The 26,167-nt window shown below is 39.4% G+C and overlaps 1 protein-coding gene and 1 non-coding gene across 3 annotated transcripts in view; one reads left to right on the forward strand and one right to left on the reverse strand.

Moving 5' to 3' along the window:
- HPSE2 (heparanase 2 (inactive)) overlaps positions 1 to 26,167 on the reverse strand; it is a 666,791-nt gene that overhangs the window by 133,794 nt on the left and 506,830 nt on the right. For both annotated transcript variants that reach the window (XM_042960186.1, XM_042960187.1), the window contains exon 7: positions 17,968 to 18,061. In XM_042960186.1, the coding sequence (XP_042816120.1) occupies positions 17,968 to 18,061 (94 nt within the window). The remainder of the gene's footprint in view (positions 1 to 17,967; positions 18,062 to 26,167) is intronic.
- On the forward strand, positions 14,121 to 14,227 carry LOC122232190. Its single transcript, XR_006209537.1, has one exon. It is a non-coding gene; the product is annotated as a U6 spliceosomal RNA (small nuclear RNA).

Genomic DNA, 26,167 nt, shown 5'->3' on the forward strand with positions numbered 1-26,167 from the left:
AAAAACAGAGGCTGAGACAAAGGCTTATCTATAGGTAATTCATTGGGGGAAGTCATAACAGGGAACAGGAATGAGGAACTGCAGGGCTGAATTAGGGAAAAGGGAAAACCAATACCAGGATGGGTTTCCAAACTGGCAACCGGTGTTGGCAACTTACACTCAATTCCACAGGGAACTTGGTAAGAGTCTTAAGAACTATATGTCTCAGAACTTTCTCCCAAGGGAATTCAAGAGGAAGCATACTTATCCTTTGGCTCCTATCCTCCAAAAGGTCAAGAGTAGCCTTGGGACTGTAACCTCTGCTCTTCCCCATTACCCCATTTAATTGTGTAGGCATAAGTGTTGAGCAGGTTCCCTGAGTTCTGCATCTCTGTCTTAGAGAAGTCCCAGAGCAGGAAATAAGAAGCAAGGTTGTACCGTATCACGACAGCACTAAGCTGGTTACAGCTGTGGATCTGCCCAGCTCAAATCCCTGCAGCAATAGTCAGTATAGGAGGTAGGATGGGGATGCCATTTATGCACAAGGGGGGCTGGATAAAGACAACAGTGTATTTAGATCCAATGGGCCACCAATTTTTCTTTTAGACATGCAAACCAAAGGAATTCTTCCTCAGGCCTCTAAGGAGTCAAGTACGAGGATGTTTACTATGTCATTGTTTGACACAGGTTTCCATTGCAGGAGGAATGGAAAAGTAAAAGATGGTAGATACATACCATAAGACATTATGCAGCAGTTAGAACAATAGAGTCAATGTAAATCTAGCAACGTAAATTAGCTTTAAAGATTTAGTGGTGAGTTAACAGAATACCAACAGAATGAAATTCAGGTCACAATATTACTTATGTACTCAGTTACATCCAATAAGATGAAATAGTTTATAAAGATACATGTCTCTTAAGGACCTGTATCAAACACAGAAGGAAGGCATGTTTAAGAGGGAGGTGAATGTGAGCACAGATTAGAGATTGAGGTGAAAATCAAAACAAATGCAGGGCTTTTGCATGAACTGATGATAATAGTTTGCTGTGGTTGAGGAGCATGATTTTAATTTAATTCCCTTTACCTCAGATCCCAAAAAAGAAAAAAAATAATATGAGACATAGCATAAATGCCAGAACTTTCCTTTTCCAAAACCCATAGGCAGACATCAGCAAACAATCATATTCCTCCTGTCATCTCTCCCTAGGCATAATGCTTGTCCTCTCCCCTCATCTACTAGAGTGTTTGCATTATTTGAGACCTACTTTAGAATAAGAGTTGGCAAAGTGCTTGAACTTTTCAGGAATAAAGTTGTAAAAATTTTTCACCAATTTGATGTAGAAGTAAAGATTATGGGGCGCCTGGGTTGGTTAAGCGTCCGACTTCAGCTCAGGTAGTGATCTCATGGTCTGTCTGTGAGTTTGAGCCCCGCATCAGGCTGTGTGCTGACAGCTCAGAGCCTGGAGCTTGCTTCGGATTCTGTGTCTCCGCCCCCTCTCTCTCCCCCTCCCTGGCTTATGCTCTGTCTCTCTCTGTCTCTCAAAAATAAATAAGTGTTAAATTTTTTTTAAAAAAAGAAGTAAGGATTGTGATCAAAAATGAAAGAAAGATCCTGAGAATTAATAGTGGAGGTCAAATTGGAGGGTTATTAAAAATTGAGTAAGAATTCCCCCTTGTACCCAGAAAGACGAGAGTCACTGAGGACACCACAAGGTAGTTCTCTCTCCCTTCTCGATACTGCTCACCATGCCCAACCCAAAGGGAACTGGAAATAGTATAAATAAGAAAACAAGAAATATACCTTAGATGATCAAACGACAGAGCCATATGGTGAAACTGGACTGCATTGATGGTTCCTCTCAAAATGTATTGCTACAAAAACTGTGTTCTTGATAAACTTTGTGTTTCCTTTACGGCTAACAAGAGCTAACAAATATATTTGTATTTTTCTTTGTTGCCTTTGGCTTCCAAGATATTCAGAGTTTAATTTTTGTTCAAAGATAGATATTAAGGGGCACCTGGGTGGCTCAGGTGGTTAAGCATCATCCAACTCGTGATTTTGGCTCAGGTCATGATCTCATGGTTGATGAGATCGAGACCCACATTGGGCTCTGTACTCTGATAGCATGGAGTCTGTTTGGGATTCTATCTCTCTCTCCCTCTCCCTCTATCCCTCCCCTACCTGCTCTCTCTCTCTCTCTCTCTCTCTCAAATAAATAAACATTAAAAAAATAAACATATAAAAAAAGACATTAAAATAAGGCAGTTAGAGAAAAGGGATTAAACAAAACAAAAAAGTAAAACTACAACATGATGAACTTAATTTTTTTTTTTTAGAGAGAGAGCTAGAGCATGAACAAAGGAAAGGGAGAGAGGGAGAGAGAGACAGAGAGACAGAGACAGAGACAGAGAGAGAGAGAGAGAGAGAGAGAGAGAGAGAGAATCTTAAGCAGCCTCCATGCTCAGCACAGAGCCTGATTCGGGGCTCGATCTCATGATCCTGGGATCATGACCTGAGCTGAAATGAAGAGTCAGATGCTCAACCGACTGAGCCACCCAGGTGTCCCAACATAATGAACCTTGAAATAATTAAGCTGAGTGAAAGAAGCCAGACACAAAAGGCCACATAGTGTCTGATTCTGTTACATGAAATGTCCAAAATAGGTAAGTCTGTAGAGACAGAAAGTAGATTAGTTGTTTCCTAGGGCTGGAGAATGGAGGGAGAAATGGAGAGGGGGTAATGACTACAAATAGATATGTGGTTTCTTTAGGGGGTGATGAACATGTTCTAAAATTAAATAGATGGTTTCACAATTCTGTGAATACCTTAAGAACTACAGAATTGCACACTTTTAAAGGGTATGCACAATTTCATGGCATGTGAATTTTATCTCAATAAAATAAAACTCTGTGTGTGTGTGTGTGTGTGTGTGTGTGTGTGTGTGTGTGTGTTGGTGTCATCAGCAAAAGGAGAGATAGAGTCTAACAGGCAGATAACTACTGTGGAAACAGTAAAGTACCCTGGAAGTTCTGGGTTCTATCACCCACTAGCTGTGAGATTTTTGGCTTATTATTATCTTGAACTTTCTTCATCGACATGTAAGTCATGAATTCGGAGTAGATGAAATCTAAGTTCCTTCTAAATAAAAAATGTTAAAATGTATTAGTATTTTATAATATTATTGCCAGTTCCCTTGGCTCCTGTCCCTCAACAGTCGATATCTTTGATTATGTAAGTGAAAATTACATAAACAACAAATATGGGAGACAGAGCGGTAGAAAAAGCCACCAGAGTGGATGAAATTACCTAAGGGAAATATCTAAAAGTGGGACTAGAAAAGGGCTAAGGGTTTCCATCCCAAAACACTAAGGCATTACCAAATACATTTATTCATTCACTCTAACCAATACTTATTGAGCACCTTCTATATGCCAAACAGACTCTAGGGGCAGGAATACAGCAATGAGTGAAACAGGACAAAGCTCTGTTCTCTTTGGCTTACATTTTAGTCAAGGGGAAAAGACTAACAATGAATGAGTAAATAAAAAAAAGAAATTTAGAAATAATAAGAGCTAGAAAGAAAATTAAAGAGAGTAATCTGATAGAAAGTAACTTGGCAGGAGGTGTGGGGCAGCAGCGGGGGGTGGGGGGTGGGTGGACACTTTAGATAGTACTCAGGTCACCCCCCTGGAAAGATGGTATCTGAGCTTAGACCTGAGTGACAAGGGAACCAGCCCCTTCATGGATTGGTAGGAACAGCACAGGAAAAGGACAAGATATGGAAACAGGACTGCTGTTCGTAGAACCAAGAGAAGACCATCTGGAGTATAGTGAGTAGGGGAATGTGGAATATGTGGCATTTGAGAAACAAAACAAGCAAAGGATAAAAAAGAGAGAGAGTGACAAAGCAAAAAACAGACTCTTAACTATAGAGAACAAACTGATGGTTACTGGCAGGGGTGGGGAATAGGGGAAATAGGGTTTGGAATTTAAGAGTACACTTATCATGATGAAAATAAAATAAAATAAAATAAAATAAAATAAAATAAAATAAAATAAAATAAAATAAAATAAAACAAAAAAAGAGAAGAAAGGATGGATGTTTCTCATTCTGAGTGTGATGGAAAGCTATTTGAGGGATTTAAACAAGAAAGGGATATGAAGTGATTTATGCCAAGATCACTGTAGCTGTGACAAAATCATATACACATTTATAATGAAAACTGTGAAAAGATAAATATGTTAAAGTTCCATTATTTCTCTCTTTTTTAAGTTTATTTATTTAGAGAGAGAGCATGTGTGTGCATGAGAGTGGGGGAGGGACAGAGAGAGAGGGAGAGTGAGAATCCCAGGCAGGCTTTGCATGAGATGTAAGATCAAGACCTGAGCTGAAGTTGGCCACTTAACCAACTGAGCCACCCAGGCGCCCCAAGTTCTGTTATTTCTGTGGCTACTCTAGCTTCAATTTCCTCATCCATGAGCTGGAATAATACTTGACAGAGTTGTCAGTGATCCTGATTACTAGTCAAAGGATAAATAACAGTAGGCCAATCACAGGAAGATCCTGAGAATTAGCAGGAAGTGACAGCAGGTGTAGCAGATGAACATTTATGTGTGCCCATCTAAGGTGATGCATGAATTCAAATGAACTCATGCTAAAGAGAGTTACAATTTGGTGGTAAGATTCTGAACTATCATTTATGATCTAACAAAGGAATCCAGGAATCTATGGACTACTTCTTAGGAACCCTGAACTATCAGTTCTTGTTCTTTATTATATTTACTAAAGGTCCCTCACTGTGAGGGCAGGGATCCTATAGTGTTTACTTTTGTATTTACTTCCTAGGAGAGTGCCTGGCACAGAGTAAGTGCTTAACTGGAGACTGTGGTGCTCTAGTCACATGAAGAACTCAATATAATTACAAACCTGCCCATGCACAAGCTCACAGGAGACTCTCACTCTTTAAAGAAGTTATATGACCTAAGACAGGGCAACTAAACTGGTCAAAGAATTGGAAGCAGTACCCTGAATGCAAAAACCACCTTAGAGATCAGGAAAAATAAAAGCATGCCATGAAAACCTACAATAGCACTAAAGATCTAGATAAGAGCAACACATGTCTATTTGCTAAAGCTCAGGATATGAGGCCTGAGGTCTGCCCCTTGAATTCTGAAAGATGGAAATTTCAGAGAAGGAAAGGGAATTATGCCTTTGCTTACCAGGTAATTTATATATGGAATCCAACACCCCCAGAAATGGTAAAGGCAAATCACCATCCAATGATATTTGGAGACCAGAAGTATTTTATGATGTATTAAGTTTATCATAATGTTCTGATATTGAAGGTAAAGAGACAATCATATTCCTACCACCTATTCTGTGAGGTCATCTGTCATAAATACTTAGTTGGAAGGTAGCATGCCCAACAAAGAGCAGCAAATTTGTACAAAATAGTTATATTCCAAAAGGAGTTCAAAGTCTAGATCTTTAAAGTTTATTTATTTATTTTGAGAGACAGCAAGCAAGCTCATGGGAGGGGCAGAGAGAGAGGGAGAGAGAGAGAATCCTAAGCACGTGGGGCTCGAACTCACAAACCAACCGTGAGATCATGACCTGAGCCGAAAACGAGAGTCGGACACATAACTGACTGAGCCACCAAGATGCCCCCAAAGTCTAGCTCTTTTAAATGAGGACTTGATTCAGGAAAATGGTTGGATTTATAAAATATTGTGTACATAAGACTCTGCAGGGATACAGACACTGTATAAATAGAAGTTCATCTGAATTCTAACTTGCAGGGAGATTTGGAAGGAAACAATTTAAAAATTGCTATTGTTGGTGAGGTAGCACTAAGTAATGGTTAGGTGCATGGACTTTGCACCCAGATTCCCTGTGTTTGAATCCTGATTCTGTGGTTTACTGACTGGTGTGATCTCTCTGTGCTTTACTTTCCTCAGATGTAAAACCAGAATAATAATAAGATCCATCTCAGAGCATTTTACGATATTTAAATGACCTAATATTTATAAAGCACTTGGAAAGGTGTGTCTGTCTTATTGGTAAGCTCTTCTTTTTAATGTTTATTTATTTTTGAGAGAGGAGGGGGAAGGGGCAGAGAGAAAGGGAGACAAAGGATCCAAAGCGGGCTCTGTGCTGATAGCAGAAAGCCCAATGCAGTCCTGAGATCATGACCTGAGTGGAGGTCAGACACTTGACCAACTGAGCCACCCAGTCACCCCTGTTGGTAAGCTCTTAAAGTTAACCTGTTAACCTAGACCACCCTCCTGTGTAAAGCTCACGAGTTGGGCTTGGATCAATCTAACATTGGAGTTGTTTGCTTTTCTTTTGGACATGTTTTAGGAGGTAGGTAATAGACCAGATGTATGCTAACTAGAAAGGAAAGGTCTGCTTAAAATTTAAAAGGCACATGGATTATTCACATTAACATAATTAGCATTCATAGTTTACTTATGAACTCTTAGCATAGGGGTAATTCCTGTCCTTGTCTAGAGAAGCCATATGAACAAAAAACACAGTGAGCTAGAACTTTTATATACAACCTAAACCAGCATTATGAAATGTTCTGCAGGGGAGAGATTCCTAGAAAGTATTAATACTAAAAGTTCTGGGAGTAGTTGGTACAAATCAACAAGGATTTTCTGAGCATTTACCGTTTGGGACATGGTGAGAGGTTTGATGAATTGTGTGTCTACCATGAGCAAAAAAGACCATCATGGTGACATGTGGGGAAGGTACTGAGGCTGGGTGCTGGTTAGGACTGGGGAAGAAATCAGCATGGGGAAAAGAGGAGAGAAAAAAAATCAGGACAAGCAGATGGAACCAGCTGCAAAATTCCCTTAGAAAGTGAAACTCTAAGAAACCGAGGGCTATAGTTCAACACTGTGGTTTTCTGAGTAAATATGATTCTCCCTGTGCTGGAAGAGAGAAAATTGCAGGACTGGAAAGAACAAGGGTACAGTTCCTGGTGAGAAATGATGTGCCAATGAAGGTCATTTTAAGAAACACATTGTCTGGGGAGGGGGAAGAAGTACAAGTGTTGAGATTACTGGAGTGAGGTTAGAGAGGGGTTGGGTGGCTGGCTCTCTTTTAAGGGTTCTGTGGTCCTAAATAGACTTCAGCCCTTGGGCCCAAGTAGACAAGGGAGCCATGAGGCACCCACATAACAGTTCAGCAAGTGGTCAGTGGCTGCTCAGACTCCTTGGGCCTGCTGGGGGCAGGCTGATATGAAGGGAAGCCTCCAACTCCCTTCCCTCCCATCTCAGGGGTTGAGGACATCAGGACTGTTCCATGTGGCTATGTTGAGAGAGCAGGGGTGAGAGAGAAAACAAAATGAGGAAAACAGTACTGGTTTTATTTTACTTTTTAAAGTTTTATTTTCCCTGCCACTTTGAATTAAAAAAAAAAAAAGAGGAAAATAGGAAAATAATCATTTATGTGGCATGTTTTCAAACTTGGGCTTCCTTTTCCTGTTTCTCCAAAACTGTGATCTAAGTCTTTAAAAAAGACTCCTGAGAGCCTGGTTTCAGCCACTGGCTGTGCAAGAGATGGTGGCCCTGTAGCAGCAGACATGTTGTTTATGGTTATCCAAACCCAACACCTTCCTTAATGAGAAAGGAAGCAATAAAACAGGAATAGTGGACAGGCCAGCTGGGCTAATCAGCCCTGGCAGGAGGCCCAACCTCCAAAAGAACCTGGAGTCCATTAATTCCAGCATCTCATCTACTTGGAAATCAACCTTCCCCAGGACTTCAGGAAGAGCAGTAGCTCTTTGAGTAACCAGAACTGGTCCCTAATCACTGGTTAGAAGGAGCCAAATAGCTTCAGGAAGCTTCTTAAACCTCACCTATGCACAAAGCACTTCTTGGGGTGCCCCTGCCTCTTTGTTCCCTATTGTATTTACTAGAGGTCCAGGTGAGAGTTCAGTAACATTCTGCATTTCTGTCCATCCTTCTTGTGTATTTTGGCCGTTACCAGCAGAAGAACTCAATCATGTGTTCACAGAGGTCTATGTTGTTAACTGGTATATGTGCTATGATAATATTGAAAGCGATCTGGGGAATGATTTACTTAAAAATAAAAAGAATGGTTTCAAAGTTGCCCCAATTACATTCTTTTCATTCACCAAAAGTATGAAATGTTTCTCCAACTCGGAAAAAAGCTAAGGAGCCAGTAACTACACACAACCCCTAGTCTGTTTTATCTATTTGTCTATTGGAGTACGTTAGACATGGTACAATGATTATGAGAACCACCGGCCCACAGGATACATGCCAACTGCTTCATTTACCTTGGTATCTTAGACCCTTCATAACTACCCCTTAGCTGTCTGTTCTCCCCTTCCTCCCCACAAGACCTATGGTTCACCACAGAGTGGACTTACATTTTCCAACTATAGGACCTTCTTTTAGGTTTTTACTAATTGCCTCCTCCCCTACCCACTCCTCCTCCATGTTGTCTAATTTTTTTTTTTTTCTGGCTTATTTCAAATCTTACTTCCACTGTGAAACTTTCCTCAAACCTTTAGAAAATTAATTCATCTCTCCTTTGGGCTCCAAAGTTCTTCAAACCTATCTCTGACCTTGACCTTTTTAAACTGAATTATAATCTTCTGTTTGCCTGTCTTTCAACTATACTGGAAATACTTGAGAAAGCCACATTTTTTCCTTTTCTGTACGCCTTATAGAAGTATCTAAGTACCTGGCATGTCGCTTGACAGGTACTTTGCTTATTAAGTACATTAAATAATAAGATAATGAAATAACTTATTTGTTAATATACGAGGGAGATAATATTTTACTATTGAAAAGGCCAAGTTTCAGTGGAGATAACTAATAACCTCAAAACCATAAGAGCAAACACCAAATCCTCACAGTTCCACTTCAGGGTTCTATCTACTTTCTAATTGAATTTCCCTATTTGAGGAGACCTGGAAGCTTCTGGGTGACTAAAATGCCTTCATATTTAATATGTCCTTCTTAGGTTAGACAAGCTAGGCTATTCTGAGCTCAGCCATTCTAATATCTCATCACATTCTTCCTGATTTATTTCTTTTGGCTAATGTACTTCCTGTCAGTTTCATTAATTTTTTTTCTGTATAATTGCTTTCTATCGTCTCCCTGTTCCGGAGTGCCATATTTACCCATTTTCTTTTGGTATCAGATCAATTTTTAATTTGTGGCTTCTGTTTATGTGTCATTTTTGGGATTTAAAATTGAATTCTCTGTTCTTGTTATCTCCAACCACAGAAAAGCAAATGTATATAATTGCAACAAAATATAAAATTAAAATAAGAGAATACACAATGAAGATAAAGTCACAGGGGAGCCAAGGAAATTATTAGTATATGCAAGAAAAAAAGGAAGACTATTTCAGAGTCCCAAAGCAGAGTCTACGATCAAGGATAAGCGCTAGAAGAGGGAGAGACTGGACAGCAGCTGCTCACACAAGAATGACTCTTCCTCCCTTCCCCAGTTATTTTCCATGAGTAACCAATCCCTAGGCTTACTGGACAGTCTACCCACTGACGAGTCAGGCTTTATCATCCTCAGAAGTAATTTTCTCTCATTCAAGACAAACCATATAATCCCTCCTTCCATGTGGAAAATTGGAAGGTCACCTCAAGGTGCCTATTCCTCCTGAAGAAGCTTTTTACCCCAAACCACAATTTGTCCCCAGGGCCATTCCTCCAAGTGTCTATGGGCAGCATATACCTCTGCACTGTGATTGCCTTGCACATAACCAGAACTCACTATGCATTGACCAAAAGCCTGTGCACATGGGATGTAAGAATGAAGTCCAGTGAATAAATGCAAATCACTCCCTCAAAAGCCCAGTCCTCTTCCACTATCTAATACTGTGGTAATATTAGACATTACCTAACATTGGGGTATATAACTTTCATTGGACTCTAACTTCTGGGACACCTATGCCAGATTATATCAACTGATTGTGGCATTGAATTGATGTTCTTTTATCAGGACATTCAGTGCTATTTAAAAGTCTTCCTAATCCTGGGTGGTTAGGAATACAAATATTATATTGGCTACAAAATAAATGGCTAACAAGTATGGTAGATGCAGAAGAGTGGATTGGGGGCGCCTGGATGGCTCAGTCAGTTAAGCATCCAACTTCAGCTCAGGTCATAGATGGACTTCTCAGGACCCTGTGGGGATCACCTACCATTCCTTTGCCTAGAGCCATTTTCATACTGAAGGGTGGGAAAGGGAGAACCAAGACCAAAGTCTGTATCTCAGTCAACTAAGCCCTAGGAGGATGTGACCCTCGTGTCACATCCATTTCCCCCACACCCTTCCTTCACCACACCAGATCCTTGCCATTGCTTACAAAATCTCTCACTTTCAAATTGTGAAAACACTAGCTGCATGCACTGATAATAGCAAATCAGATTCATAGTCTAGATGCCCAGTCGGGAGCTCTCTAACTTGACTTTACAAGCGGATTATTTCTATCTTGCACCTTTACAAAGTAGATTCCAGAGTAAATAAAAACGTGATTCTAAAAATGTTAGAAGACAATATAAGCTAAAATGAAATAATTTCACATTAGAGAAGGCTGTTTAAAATAAGACACAGGGACGCCTGGGTAGCTCAGTCAGTTAGGCATCAGACTTTGGCTCAGGTCATGACCTCGCAGTTTCTAGGTTCAAGTCCCACATTGGGCTCTGTGCTGACAGCTTGGAGCCTGGAGCCTTATTTGGATTCTGTGTCTCCCTCTCTCTCTGCCCCTCCCCTGCTTGCACTTTGTCCCTGTCCCACATTGGGCTCTGTGCTGACAGCTCAGAGCCTGGAGCCTGTTTCAGATTCTGTGTCTCCCTCTTTCTCTGACCCTCCCCTGTTCATGCTCTCTCTCTGTCTCAAAAATAAGTAAATGTTAAAAAAAAAATTAAAAAAAAAAAACAAAAACAACAAAAGAAGAGTGGATTGGATAAGGGTGTAGGCTCTGGAGTTAGGTGGGCCTGGCCTTGAATTCTAATTTTACTACTAATGGCTTTGAGTAAGTGACTGGTTTCTTCAATGGGTTAGTAATATACGATGCACTCAATAAATGGCATTTGTATCCTCAAAAGTAATATGGTTACTGTATTTCTGTAAGTTAATGATGCATTTTTCACATTTTAATGGTTTTGAAATCAGAACGTTTTTTATAATCAATCTCAAAAGAAACTTGTGAGCTGAAATTTGCCAGCTGTTTATCCTATCTCCTATCTCTCCTCTACTCCCTGGCTATATTAAATTATGGTACATTTTATAATTATTTGTGTTTAAGAGTCAAGGAGATATGGTTCATAAGATGACAACAACTAAAGCTTTGGAGCTCTTTTGTGGTAAACATACCTTTCCAGCTAGATTCCCCTATTTATTATTAGTGTCTTCTATATGAAAGAGAAGAGCCAAAGATTCCCTTGGGTCATACTGTCCCATTTGTAAATACACAGCCAAGTGGCATCACAGAAACTAATTTACTGGGAAGTTCATGAAGCTCGAACTTCCAGCTTCCCACTCTCACGGGCCTCTGCTGGTATCCTGGGAAGGGGGCCCTAGTACTGTGTTCATGTGGTCAGATATATTTCTAAAACATGCAATTTTGTTTTGTTTTCTTTTTCTTAAAGAGTTTCCTGTTGTATGAATTTCAGCCCCCATAAAACTTAAGACACTCAGGGATGTCTTCCAAGATATTCATGTGGCACCATTTGTATTTGGGGTACTCTGACTCTCTTGAGTATATCCTTGGCCTGTGTTTCTCCTCCCTGCCTATGCAAATCTGCTCTTGGGAAAGGACCTTCTGTTTGATATTAACACCTTAGTGTGACTTTGAACCAGTGTAGTTTACCTCTTCTCAGGTTATTTACATTTTGCATCCTCTTCCTAATGTGTAGAATGAGAGGTTATTTTTTTCTTCTCTCTTTTTAAAACATTTTTAACAATGCTTATTTATTTTTGGGAGGTGGAGGGCACAAGCAGGGCAGGGGCAGAGAGAAGGAAACAGAGGATCCAAAGCAGACTCTGCGCTGACAGCAATGAGCCTGATGGTGGGGCTCGAACTCGCGAACTGTGAGATCATGACCTGAGCCGAAGTTGGACACTCAACTGACTGAGCCACCCAGGTGCCCCTGAAAGGTTATTTTTTTCAAATGAAATATCTGGCATTAGTAATCAGACTGAAATGTTATTTTGAACAACAAAGAGACTTTTCCTTCACCTCTCAACACATACCCAGAAGAAACTCTCCTACTATGCCTACATGTAAGCACAGCCCATTTATTGCTGTCTGAATCAATTTCTATCTAGTCAACACTATGCTGCATAGTTAGGAGCAGATTAGATTCTTCTGCATGTGAACAGCTGCGATAGCAGATCCAAATGTGAATGAGACAGAGACACTACTTTACTTCTTGTACACTTCTTCCACTGTTTTACTCTGCTCGCTTACCTTCTCCTTCCTGCCTATTTCCCTTCCACTAACATTTATTAAGCACCTGCCACGTGATAGGCATTATGGTAAACAGGCAATGGCACACTGAAATGAACATTTAACAAATAAATGAGTGAATCAAACACTGACTTTTGTGGTAATACTACTGTTCTTACCCTAGTAATGTCATTTCCATTTTCTACTTCTCTTCACAAAAGGTTAACACTACTGTTGTCCTCATTTTTCCTTTAGTTGTGCTTCTAGTTATTGTATCATACTCAAGAATAACTGTTATTTTTTAATCCCCTTCCCCTTTCATATACTAAGAGGCTCAAATAAGTGGGTAAGCCAGAAGGTTGGCTAAGAGCAAAAGCTTCCTTTTTATGTATTAATTACTTCAAAAGGATTAAATATTCTTCTGCCTCACCTACTTCCTTGATCCTGCAACTCACATATATTGGAAAAAGTAAAGACACTTCAAAAGAGTTCATCTTCATTAAATACTGTAAGCAATCATAAGCAATGATGATATTAACAAAAGAACGATAATGGTCATACTATGAACCATATAAACCATTCTCTCCACCATATATATTAACACTGGTAGTCCTCTGATCAGACTCTCAGAACTAAATAAATTAGAAGGTGCCTGTCCTTTAGATATTAGCCTAAATGTCACTTTCTCTAGAAGGACTGCCCTTCTTTTATACACTAAGATAGGTATTTCCCACCATGGGTGCCCATAGTACCCTACACATCTCTGTTATAAGAGTCATCACATCTTATTATCATTGCTTGCTTCATTAACTATTTTTCCACTAGACCACAAGGTCTAGACCACATGTAAGTCTTTCTCACCATTTAATCCTCAGGGGCCTGGAAAATACTAAGAATGTTATAAACAGTTGATAAATAAAGGAAAGAAAGGAAGGAAGAAGGAAGGAATTTTTCAAATATTAGGGAAGCAAATTGTCCAGTTTATTTAGTATTCAAAATGCAATCATATGGACAGTACTTTTGGAAATACTTCCCTTATGACTGGGATTTCACCAACTCCTTCCTGTGCTTATTGAATTGCTGAAAATAATATCAAAAAGTGTTATTTCCTCTTCTGATTCCTCCAGGAGATGAAGACACAAATCATAGGGTCCAAGTGACTTAAGCCAAAGTGGTTCTTCTTGGTTCTTATGTCATTGTTTTGGAGTCAGCCCAGGTATCCACACTATACCATCTGCACTGTATCTGAAACATCTCTTACTTTCCCATCTGACTCTTGCTTACATTGTTAGATTCTCAACTCTTTCCCCTGACTCATCTCCCAAAGTACAGATGATTATCCTTATTCTAATAGAAGGGAGAGAATGTGTAGATCATCCAAAGGAGTGGCTTGTCCAAACACTGTCTCTTTTGGCTTTCAAATACATAATGTAGATTTTCATATAACCAGAATTTGCCCACTGCTCAGAAAACAGAGAATTCTTCTGTAAATGGCAGTCCAAATTTGAAAACCACAGCTGTTTTTAGCAATTGAGTCACTGCCTTTCAGATGCCAAAAATATCACCTACCATACTCCCCAGGGTTCAAAGAAAGAGGAAAGAAGAAAAAAAGCAAAGAACAAGTTGAGGATAAAGGTAGCAGGAAGCTTCTCCAGTCATATGAATTATTATTAAAAATAACTACAATAGTGCTCGCTTCAGCAGCACATACACTAAAATTGGAACGATACAAAGAAGATTAGCATGGCCCCTGCGCAAAGGTGACACGCAAATTCGTGAAGCGTTCCATATTTTTATGGAATAAAAATAAAAACAAAATAAAATAAAGACATAAAAAACTACAACAACTGAAACAACAATAGTAATAGCAATAAGATTAGCATTCAATAGCAATCAACAAAATAGGGCCGAATGTGACTTTCCTAATCTCCATGAAAGGGAAAGATGAGAGTATTCTTAGCACCATCATTTTACAGATGTATAAACAAAGTTAGAAAAGTTAAGTGAATAACCCAACCCATGGTTACACAGCTAAGCCTGAACTCCAAATCAAGCATTAGACTTCAAATCCTGTATTCTGTCTCTTATTCAAACAGTCTCATCACTGATTTATCTAACCACTCCTTCATGAATTGATTTTGGTAGGAAATCTGCCCTTTTCCCATCACTGTAGGCCTAAGGGGGATCATTAGAATTTCTGTGAGCTTCTCAAAATAGAGTAGAAACAAAGATTATACTTTTAGATTTTAGATGAGGGTTCTAGGTATATATGCATTAAAATCTTACTTGGCCCCTCTATAAACTGGTTTTGGAAGTTTGAAGAAAAAAGTTTGGCCAGTCTGTGCCGGTGTGCATCTTGGACTCTAATTCCCCAGACCCCCCTCCCACCCACAGGGGACTTCAGGAACAGCTAAAGCAACTTTTTAACTGGCAAAACTTGGTGACCCTTCTCTAGTCTCCCAGTCCCCATCTCCTCAGAGCAGACCAGTACCTAGCACATCCTGGGCTGTGGTGAGAGAGACTCGCATCTTGGAGGCCCTAGCCACTGGGTCCAGGCTGTGCAGCCAAGGGAATGTCTACCCCATAAATCAAATCTTGGGGAATCTGTGATCCAGCAACACCTCCAGCAGATACCCATTTAAGGAAATATCTGGTGAGAGCTTGTAAAAGAAAAGTTGGAAAAAGAAACTAGACAGGGAAATGATGGAAGGGTTACTAAATGATACAGGGCAGATGAAACTGTGGCAGACAGTATTTTCCAAAGATGACTGGAAAAATAATTCTGGCTTTAAATGCTCTTCTAGAATCTTGCTATTCTCCCATCAAGAAGAGTTTATTTCCTCTCTCCTCAAATCTCCATTGGTCTTGATGACTGTCTCAATGAATAGACTATGGTTGAAGTGAAGCCCTGTGACTTCTGGGGGTAGGTTAGAAAAGGTAGTACAGCTTCCACCTGGCTCTCTCTCTTGGGCATCTGACTTTTGAACCTTGGAAGGAAACCCAGGCTACATAAACAGTTCATATGTAGGTATTCCAGTTATCAACCCAACAAAGGTACTAGCCAACAGCTGGCATCAACTGCAGTACATGCAAGTGAACAAGCCTTGTTATTCCAGTCACCAGCCTTTGAGTCACCCTAGCCTTCAGGTCTTTCAGCTGAAGCTTCAGACATCATGAGCCAAAGACAAGCCATCCTTATAGTGCCCTGTGGGGATTCTTGACCCATAGAATCCATAGTCACAGTAAATCGTTGTTTTATGCTACTAAGTTTTGGGGTAATTTGTTGCACAGCACATCATAACCAGAACCCTAACCTAGGTCCTGAGGGGACCTCTGGCATGTTCTATCTGCAACAGCCAAAAGTGAAATCAGGTTCTACTGCTAATTCTAGCTGACCCCTGCCAGGCACCTTCTTTATACAGGTCATTTCTCTTAGAGGCTCCACTGTTTCTCCTTGCAACTGCACCTGGCCCTCCCAGCCAAGTCCATTAGACATGCTATGAGAGGTCTGAATCTCAGTTGTGCACAGGGTTTGAGCTCTTTTCTTTAAGTTCCTTTGGCCCTGCCTGGACACATCAGAAGATGAGCTTAGCCACTTATTTCAGTCTTTGAACCTTCTTTGGTGGGTAAGAAGTACGCAGTGGTGGAGAGTAATGGGTAGTGGGGAGAAAGGGAAGAACCTAACTCCCAACACCTTTGTCTTAGTTCTGACCTAGAGTTAACTGTTCTACTTAAATAATTACAAGAGCACAGTTAGAACCTTCACTCTCAGTGCCATGATACCGCTGAATCATTTTACTTCCAATGACAGCCTCTTGATCAGGTCATTACATTTAATATCAGAAAAGCCAAAAATTTAGGGACTTGTCTATCATGTATACTATTGTAACACAAACATTTAGAATCATGCCTAGAACATGGTACACACTCAATAAATATCTATTGGATGGAAGAATAAACAAATGAATGAATGAATGAATGAATGAATGAAAGACATTCCTCCCTCCTTTTAGAGAATAATATATAATATTAGATTAGCATAAAGTGCTTAGTAGACTGCAGTGTTCAATAGGGTATTTGACTGCCTTAAGTAATGTTTTGCAACCTGCTCAAAGCAGCTGTTAAACCTTAAAACTCTGAGTTCCTTGAAGGCAGAGACCATGTCTTATTCCATTTTGTATCCCCAGCACCTGGCACTTTGCCTGGTACTAGCTAAGTGTTCAGTAAATATTAAATATTTAAATATTAAAACCTAAACGAATGTCAAACAGAGACTGGCAGAGACATTTCAAATTATTTAGTTCTCTTAGGCTTTGCTTGGTAGGAGGCAGTGACAGAGAAATATACTGGCTAGTGTACCTGATCCCCAGAGGGATAGACTGGGGTATAGGAGTCCAGAAGGCCTGAGGCTTCCTAGCTGCTAAAACATTTTGAGAACAAGAGGACTGAAAAAGCTTTTGTAATCTGAACAGGACATTGATTTGAATACCAAAAAAAAAGCATATAGACTACCACTCTACCAATCAAAAGTGCTTTTCTATGATTACTCCAAGTATAATTTTATTTCACAGATAATTTTATACATGAGTCATTCATTCATTTGTCCATTCATTTATTCATTCATCCCATATTAATGGGGGTTTACCCACTGCTATTTTTCTGCAAAGATTTGTTTAATTTACTCAAGATGTAGTTGAATGTTCAAAAGGTCCTCATTACCTGGAAAAATGACCTGACTAGGCAACAAAAGATGTGATATCATTTTGTAGAGGCAGATGGAAATTGCAGACAGAACGTCTTCACAGTTCAGAATTAACTAATCCAGTGTATTTCAAAATGTTATCTGCATTGCATAGAATTACTTGACAGATGACTACTAAGAAAGAAGTATCTAAGATCCACTCCAGACACACTAAATCAGAACATCAGGAGTGAGACTGTAAACCTTCTGAGCAACCTCTGGTGATTTTGACTGCACTCAAGTGTGAGAACTGTTGACCAAAGGTGCCTTACTATTAGGACCTACATGCCATTACTTAATATAATACAGCTTCTCCCACATTTCTACAAAAGTAAGGTGTTACTTGGCTATTCTAAGACACCTAGGAATAATGTATATATGGCTGAGATATTTAACACTATTTAGAACCAATAAATATGGCCAATGCCCCAGACAAGAATTTCACTGAATGAACATAATCATTCTCTCTTTAAAGTAGGCCCAAATAGGCCCCTGCAAAAAGAAAATAACAAAGCAAATCTAGCCTTCCCTTAAGAAACTCACAATTTAGAAGCAAGCTATTACAAAATAGTTGTTATTAAAATAGAGAAGCTTTTAAACCTTGAAATGGCACATTCAAACTGTTCTCAATTTAAAAAACAATAAACAACAATCATCAGCTGTGAAAGGGAGATCTGGACTATACTGTTTTTCTACCCTGGTTTCCACAGTGCTAACATCTAGCTGGGACCCCAGGACCTTTTCCTTGCTTTACTCCCAAACTGACTCCTTCTTCCCAGGAGACTTTTACTCACTTTCTGAATTTTCCTAATCTGGTCAGAGAGTGTGTCTAACAGGCGAGTTTTCAGGAAGTCCATCACCTTGACCACCCGGCCATCAATGTAGCAACTGGAATAAAAATAAAATAAGAATCAGGTAAAATCTTGAACAGGAGACTACAAATACACTTCTCTAACCAGAGGTCTCTGTTGCCTGAGGAAACAGCCCAGAGTTCACTTGGGCTTTCACATCCTGAAAAGTTTTTACCCTGGGTGTTTTTCAAACAAGTAATCTCCTTTTTATTTTCTTCATTTCTACCTCCATTTGTGGAGTCATTTTTTTCCAACCTCTGTCACATGAACCTGCATTGCTTACTCTGTAGGAGTGGACAGGAATCCATAATACAAATTAAGTAATGGAGGAAAAGCTTACTCTTTTTTCCCCCAGGAAGAGTAATTTAACATCCATCCCATACCACCCCCTGTCCCCACCTTAAAGTAGTAAAGGTATGTGACAGGTTTAGAAAGAATATTCAAACATTTTTTATAGGTTTCCACACCTTTAAGTAAGAAAACAAATACTGACCACAAAAATCTGATACAGTGTAGTGAGTGGGTCTGAAAGGTTTCACCTTCAGTTCACTTTGTAGTCAACCCTCTCCTACCAACCAGCTCCAGAATAAATGAATGGATGAATGAATGAAGAAATAAATCAGACAGATGACTTAGTCTTCCAGCCCTCTCCTAAAACAGTAGTAACAAGTTCGGCATTCACTGTGGGTTTTATCAGGTTGTGTTAGTTGTGCTGATAGTATGTTGTGAACATTTGACCAAAACAGATTGATCCAGCTTTGTGAGGCCCCTCTTTGTGAATCCTTACTCTGAAGACTAAGCTAAGACTGGCCCAGGTTTAGGTGACCTTTATTATCTTAAACTTTCCCCACCCCCATTTTTACAAAATTCCAAATTAAATCAACTGAATTAAAATAAATGCGTATGACTCCTGGGTGCCTTTTCCATCCCACTTAGGTCTCCCCAGCTGATGGCTAATGATAGATCATCTCATTTTTAATAAGACATCAACCTATCAGTATATATTATAGAACTATGTGAAAATTATTTTTAATTTTAAATTCCCATACCAATGCATGATGTATTAGAATGTTTTAAAAAATTTGTTTAATTGTAAAGCAGGTGCTTTAGTTGAAGTGAGGGTGAGATGTGAGTTCCACCTACTCAGCCTTCCCCTTGGCCTCCTTTACCACCTCAGACATTTCCACGAAATCCAACATTTAAACCATTGGTATGTTGGAAAAAGTATGGGTTTTGGACCCAGAAATATCTGAGTTCAAATTCCAAATCAGCTATTTACTACCTGTGTGAACTTGGGCAAGATATTGGCCTCTACATGCCTCAGTTTTCTTATTCTTAAAAGAGGTAACATATCAGGGCACCTGAGTGGCTCAGTTGGTTAGGCATCTGACTTGGGCTCAGGTCATGATCTCATGGTTCGTGGGTTTGAGCCCTGCATTGGGCTTTGTGCTGACAGCTCAGAGCCTGGAGCCTGCTTGCTTCAGATTCTGTTCTCCCTCTCTCTCTGCCCCTCCCCTGCCCATGCTCTGTCTCTCTCTCTCACTCTCCAAAATAAATAAACATTAAAAAAAAAGAGGTAACATATTTACTTCTCAGTATTAATCAATGATTAAGCAGTTAAACCTAAAATGTATGCCATATAGTAGGCATTCAACAACTCTTAGTTCTTTTTTAATTTCATTTCCAGCTGCAAAGATGGTGTCATAAACAACAGGGGACTGATGGTTAAATTATGTATGAATACAGAATCCTAAAAGTAAAATTACTATGTCAAAGTACATGATTTTGAAAACTTGGTGGTTACTTTCATTAGTGAATAAAACAAAACAATGATATGACCTTTCACTTCATTCTTGGTATAGATACTGGACTCAGATCCAATAAATATTTATTGTGTACAACACACAGTGCTGGGTATGGCCATGTTCATTACCTATAACCCCAACCTCTTCCTATCAGTACTTAACTATTAGCATTACTGATTTTTTTTTAAAGTGTGATTAGATAGCTTGCCACATGGAAACTAGGTATATTAAAACATAGTAATGTTTTTTAAATATTTATTTATTTATTTTGAGAGGTAGCATAAGCAGGGGACGGGCAGAGAGAAGGAGAGAATCCCAAGCATGCTCTGCGCTGTCAGCACAGATCCCTACACAGGGTTCCGTCTCCTGACCTGTGAGATTGTGACCTGAGCAGAAATCAAGATTCAGATGCTTAACTGACTAAGCTACCAAGGTGCCCCAAAACATAGTAATATTAAAATTAAAAATAATTCATGCAATATTAATCTAATACACACCGAAGGACATGAATACTTGTTACTATATTATATGATTACTAGGCACATGATACACATGCACTGTAATTAGTGTTCTTTTATGTTTTAATCAAATATATTATTGTCCCCTCTTTTCTCTCTGTTAATCTTCAGTAACTATTTTAAACATCATAATTTATAAGTTTTGCTGGCAACACATATAGTTTAATGCTTAATGAAATAAAAATATCAGATGCACTTTTTCAATGTGTCGGATTCCCATGAATGCCCTCCTTACCCAACCTAGTCATTAGTTGAGGGGCCTCCCATTCCTCCACTCCTTCTTTTTGTCTCTTTTCTCAAGTACTCAGAACTTGGAACCTAGAAAACTCTGGCTCAGTTTCAGCTTTGTCACCTACCACCTATATCAGGTTTCCCTTTCTTTGAAGTTGGTTAAAAAGAATCCCAAACCCACAGTTTTCAGGGTATACTGTACCAATTGAATCAGGAAAAATGCTGGGCATAGATCCTGGCACATAAAAGGTATTCAATAACCAAATGTACCCTCCAGGTTACTGGAGGCAGCAACCTAGACTGGAAAGCCATGAGATGAGGTGAGCAGGGGAGTATCTGTCTGAAGGAGAGCATGATTTGGAATGAGGGAAGTACGAACAGCAAAAACAGACTCTGGATTTCTGGTAGGTGGGAGGCAAAGGAAGGGATGGTAAGAGCGGTGTTTCCATTGCAACAATTTCGAGTTTGAGAAGACCTTAATGGCCATGTGGCTTAAAGCATGTAAACTTGCTACAGTATCCCTGAGAAGTGATTATCTAGGACAGAGAACCCACTCTCATATACTACTACTACTTTTCCACTGTACTACAGCTTGAATCCATGAAAGGCTCTTCTAATATAAGTTTAAAATTTGCTCCTTCTTACTGTCCACTCAATGGCTGTTTTCTTGGACCAAGAAATAGTCCAATTTCTCCTTCATGTGACATGTGGGGAAGCAATTCCAGTAAAAACTTTGGCTTAAGCTTTTTAGAGCCATTTTGGCCCCACTTTTAACCTAACAAGCTGGATTCAATCATTCTCAGTTGGTCTCAGGCTATTTCTGTGGACTATGAATTAGACTGGAGAGGGGAGAGCTCCAGGCAGGAAAGCAGTGTGACAAGGTTATCTTATCTCAGTACTGCAGGCAAGAATCTGGGTCACAGAAAGAAGTAAAAGTGAGAGGCTGTGAAGGAAAAACTAATAAAAGAAGGCTTCTATAGAGTGTAAGAGAAAGAGGAAGGGAATCAGTGATGACCAGGAGCTTGTGAGAGAGAATATTTTGGAGAACACTGATGCCAAAAACATGTAGGTTTTAGGTTTGTCAAGGGGATGGATGATGTTGTTTGAGATATCAAGGATTCAGAGAACATCAAAGAGGAAATACACAATAGGCCAGTGGAGATAGGAGGAGGAGGTAGAGATAAAAGTTGAGATAGGAAAAGACCTGGGTCTTCTGACTATGAGTAATGGAGGAAGTCATGGCTGCAGATGAGTTCTCCAAGAAGATAAGAGAAGTTAACAGAGAGGTCAGAGACCCTCTAAAATGCTTATGGCCCTGGGCATTGCCTCTATCTACATTTGACTCAGCTAAGAGTCCTTTCTTTTCCCACTTTGACCACCACATTGTCTTTTTAATATCTTCAGTCTGAGTCAAATTTACATTTGGATGTCAAAGGAATCCCCATATAATACTGGAGTTCCAGCAACATTCATGTGCTGCCTTAAATACACATATATATTGTACTATTTCCATGGTACTTTGAACTATGGTCTCCATGATTTAGTGTCACTTTTAAGAGAGGGGCCAATTTAACCATTGATGTGAGTCTGACAAACCGTAAGCCTTTTTCTTGGGTATGCTTGGATAATTAGCTTGCTACATTTACCCTTCATAAATGCAATGCTTCTAAGAAAACATTCAGTGTCAATAATCTGTGGTTATTTGAAAAATTCCTGCCTGTTAACAGAGCTTCTGTCTCTGATAGTGATTGCCTATGGTAAGAGCCTGCTATATCACATGAAGGAGGTAGCGTAGCCTGACATAACCATTTGGTAAGACTAAATCATTAAAAATGATGAAGATGGTGATTTCTAACCAAGACTGGATAAAAGGAAATGGGACTGGATTCCACCTGACTGTCAAGTGACCTGAGGGCAACTCTTTCTGCTTTCCTTTGTCTTTCTCATTGGGAAGATAAAGATGATTCTTAGCTATTAAGCAGTCTCTCCAAAGAGTTAATTAATTTAGTAATGGTTACAAAAGTGTCAGAAGACCAAATAAATCAGAGAAGAAAGTAAGGATTGAGAGAAAGCAAATTCATTAATTAGAGGTGCTTTGGCATCTCCCACATAAACCCTGGCAGAATAGTTGGTTCTACAAACACTTAGATGGACACTTTTAGGTAAATCATATTCTTCCTCCAAGCGCTCTTGAAATTTCAGCATCTCTTAGGATCAAACCACAAGTGGCTGAGTTGTTCAACTAAAAGCTGAAGCCAAGAGAGTCTGCGTAGAAATAACATTTCTGAGAACTATTACAAATGCAATGAGGTTGAAACCTTTGTGTGTGGACAAATAGCCTGTCTGGCTCAATACCAGCAACCATTATTCCTCCCTCTGCTGGCCTCTAGATTGGCAGGTCATATCAAGCACACATCTGGGGAGGTGGGAAACATGGCAGAATATACAAAGTAACTAAAATCTCTTACCAATTCCTTCACCAACTCTCATGCCCCCCTTAATGTTTATGTCTAGTTTACTACCTTTCGTCTTATTTAAAACTTTGCCCTTTATTTATTATAAAAGAAATAAGTGTTCATTATCGGCAAATTAGAAGATGCACATAAATAAAATTAAAATATGAAAACGAAAAATCACCATTAAGCCCAACACCTAGAGAAACCCATTAACATTTTGCTGTATAGCCTTTCAGAGATTTTCATAGTAAATGCACATAAAATTTCCCATAATTAGTTATTTAAAAAACTTATTCCAGATCCTATTCTACTAGTGTATAAATTTAAAACTGTCCCAGCCATGCCCATCCCACAAGGATACTGACAGAAACATTAGTGACTCCAGGTCAAATCATCTTATTCTTACTTTAATTTTAATTCCATTTTCGCCATCTGGGATCCTCTGCCAGGGGCAGGTCTCATCTCCTTTCTACCTCTGCCTGCCAGGTTTTTACCCTGATCCCCCCTTCTCCCCCTTCTCCAGGACCCTAGATTTAGTCTTTAGGATTGTACTGCAATTAGCTACTTATGCCCATTAGCCTCTTAAAACATTTAATGAGGAGAATTTGTTGGCTCCAGGGGCAGCTGGTTTTGTTTACCTGGCTCTTTACTTTAAAAGGAAAAACCTTTGCCCCTTATTATCTGACCCCTTCTTTTATTTCAGGTAATTGCATTAGTGCTGGCTTCCCAATGCTCAGGAATTTCCGGACCTATTTTGCTGCCTGCTGCTTTCAGGGAGGAGGGGCAGTCTGCTCTGAATTCTAACACCCAGCCTGCTGAGTGGGCAGGTAATTCCATAAAACTGGGGCCTTCCCCACTGAAGGGGGAGAAACCTGGATAATCATTAGAACAACGCTGTTGACCTATAAAACCTATTCTGACACCTTGAAGCCAAACACTGGAGAGGCTGACTTGAGTCACTCTAAGGCTTTATAAATTGTATTTGCCCCTCCTCCAAAGGCCCTCATCCTGGGCTCCTGCTGAGCACATTGTTCTTCACACTTGCCTTTAGGTTTTCTTTCTGAGGCTACCTTATCCTTGATCTTCTTTGCAATTGGGTCAACCTTCTTATCTTGTGTTCTGAACAACTTTGGGCAGGTAAAGCCTGGATGAAATGAAAACTGTTACAAATGAAAAAAAGAGCCTACAGAATATAGATATTTCTTTAGCTTTCTTTTTTTTAATTAATTAATTTTTTTCAAACTTTAATAGTTTATTAAGTTTATTAAGACACACAGATAAGTAAATAAAACTTGTTATACAAATGTCCCACTCATGAAACAACCAAACCCTTAGCGAACATTATGCAGAGTATAAATCCGCATTCTAATAATTTTCTGTAAAGTTTATATGTTTTTGTATTACTCTCCATGTGTCCATTTGTAATTTGCTTTCTTTTTTTAATTTTTATTTTATTTTTTTAAATTTTATTTTTTAATTTACATCCAAATTAGTTAGCATATAGTGCAACAATGATTTCAGGAGTAGATTCCTTAATGCCCCTTGCCCATTTAGCCCATCTCACCTCCCACAACCCCTCGTTTCTTTAGCTTTCTTAAACTAGTTCATATAAATCCATTCAGGAGTCACCAAGCTGACGAAAAGTTTCAGGAATTATAAAGTTTTGTACTCTGGAAAAATGTTATCATTGAAAAATGGTACAAGTAAAGGTCAAGGTTGCAGAAAATCCCACAGACACATAATGGGTACTCAAAAACTATATTTAATAAAAGCATGAGTGCCTGAATAAGCTAATCCACAATGAGCCAAAAGTGTGGCCCTGAGGCACAATTACTGCCAAGGGCCCCATTTATTTGACCTTTTCTTTCTCCTAATTCCTTGCACACTTTGGGTCCTGAGTCTTGAGCCCAGGTCATTCTCCCCAGGGGACCAGGTGTATGTAGAGAGACACAATGTCTTGGCAGAGGCTCAAACAGCTGACCTTTGATACTAGCGATGTTGAGGTGAGCTGTGTGGGAGGCAAGGAAGGAGAAGGAAAGCTATCTGCAGCTCCAGCCATCAGAGTGGGCTCTGAGGAGAGTACCTCTGGGACTTTTCAGAATAGTAGCAGATGATGGTACCAAAAGTATGGGCAGGAGCAGATCCATGTGTTTGAGTTCTGAAACTTAAACAATTTGTGGGACCATCTTTAAGAAAAAGAAATCAGAAGTACAAAATTAGGTACAAAAGTAAATATTCATTTAGAGTGACAAAATACATCACAACAACCCCCCAGAAACTTAGAGAATCAAACTCTTTTTTTTCTGAGAGCTTTTTCAGCAATTTATCAGAAATGCTTACATAGCACTACTTCCTGATAGCAAACTGCTCTACCCCTTTCCACCTAGAACATTCTACAACTTTCAGCATCTCCTGCACTCTGGGGAGCCAAGACAAGTGAGGGGCTCAAAGCTTCAGTCATTAGCTTCATGGCCAGTTAACTGTGGGGCATCAATAGTAAGAATGTCAAGTTCTAAGTTACTAGAACCTAACCATCTATTTGCAATACTTTTGAAACTCAGTGTTTATTTATTGGGAACTGCCTATATGGTTACCTCATTCTTTCCCTGGCACCTTTTCATATAATTGTCAATATCTGTAGCAGAATAGCACAACTAACTTAACTATAATTAAGTTAGTGCCTTACTAACTAGGAGAACATAGAAGAAAGAGGAAGGAAGGAGCCTTATATGTATTAAGTTACTTCTTATTTACTAGATATTTTACATAATGGGTCTCATTTAACGTCATGAACACTCCTTGTTTTGCAGGTTACAAACTGTGGCTCACAGAGATAAAGTAGGAAACCCGAGATCTTGTATGTACTAAGCAAAAGATAGCAAGCACTCCTTCTCTGTTCTGCCCATGTGGAGCTAGAGAGTACTGTGTTTACTTCATCTGTCCTGTAATCCAGTACAATTGCTTTCCAACTGCCTTTAGTCTTGCCTACTTTAACAATACCGACCAAATGAACAAAACTGAGCTAAACTCAAATTTCTCTAGAAAACAAAACATTACAACAAAATAAAAAGAAAACCAAAACAACAAAAGCAAACACCTGGGGAGATAAGTAAAGGAATGGAGGTGGTATAGA

The sequence above is a fragment of the Panthera tigris genome, chromosome D2 (genome assembly GCF_018350195.1).
Source record: "Panthera tigris isolate Pti1 chromosome D2, P.tigris_Pti1_mat1.1, whole genome shotgun sequence".
Taxonomy (NCBI): Eukaryota; Metazoa; Chordata; class Mammalia; order Carnivora; family Felidae; genus Panthera; species Panthera tigris.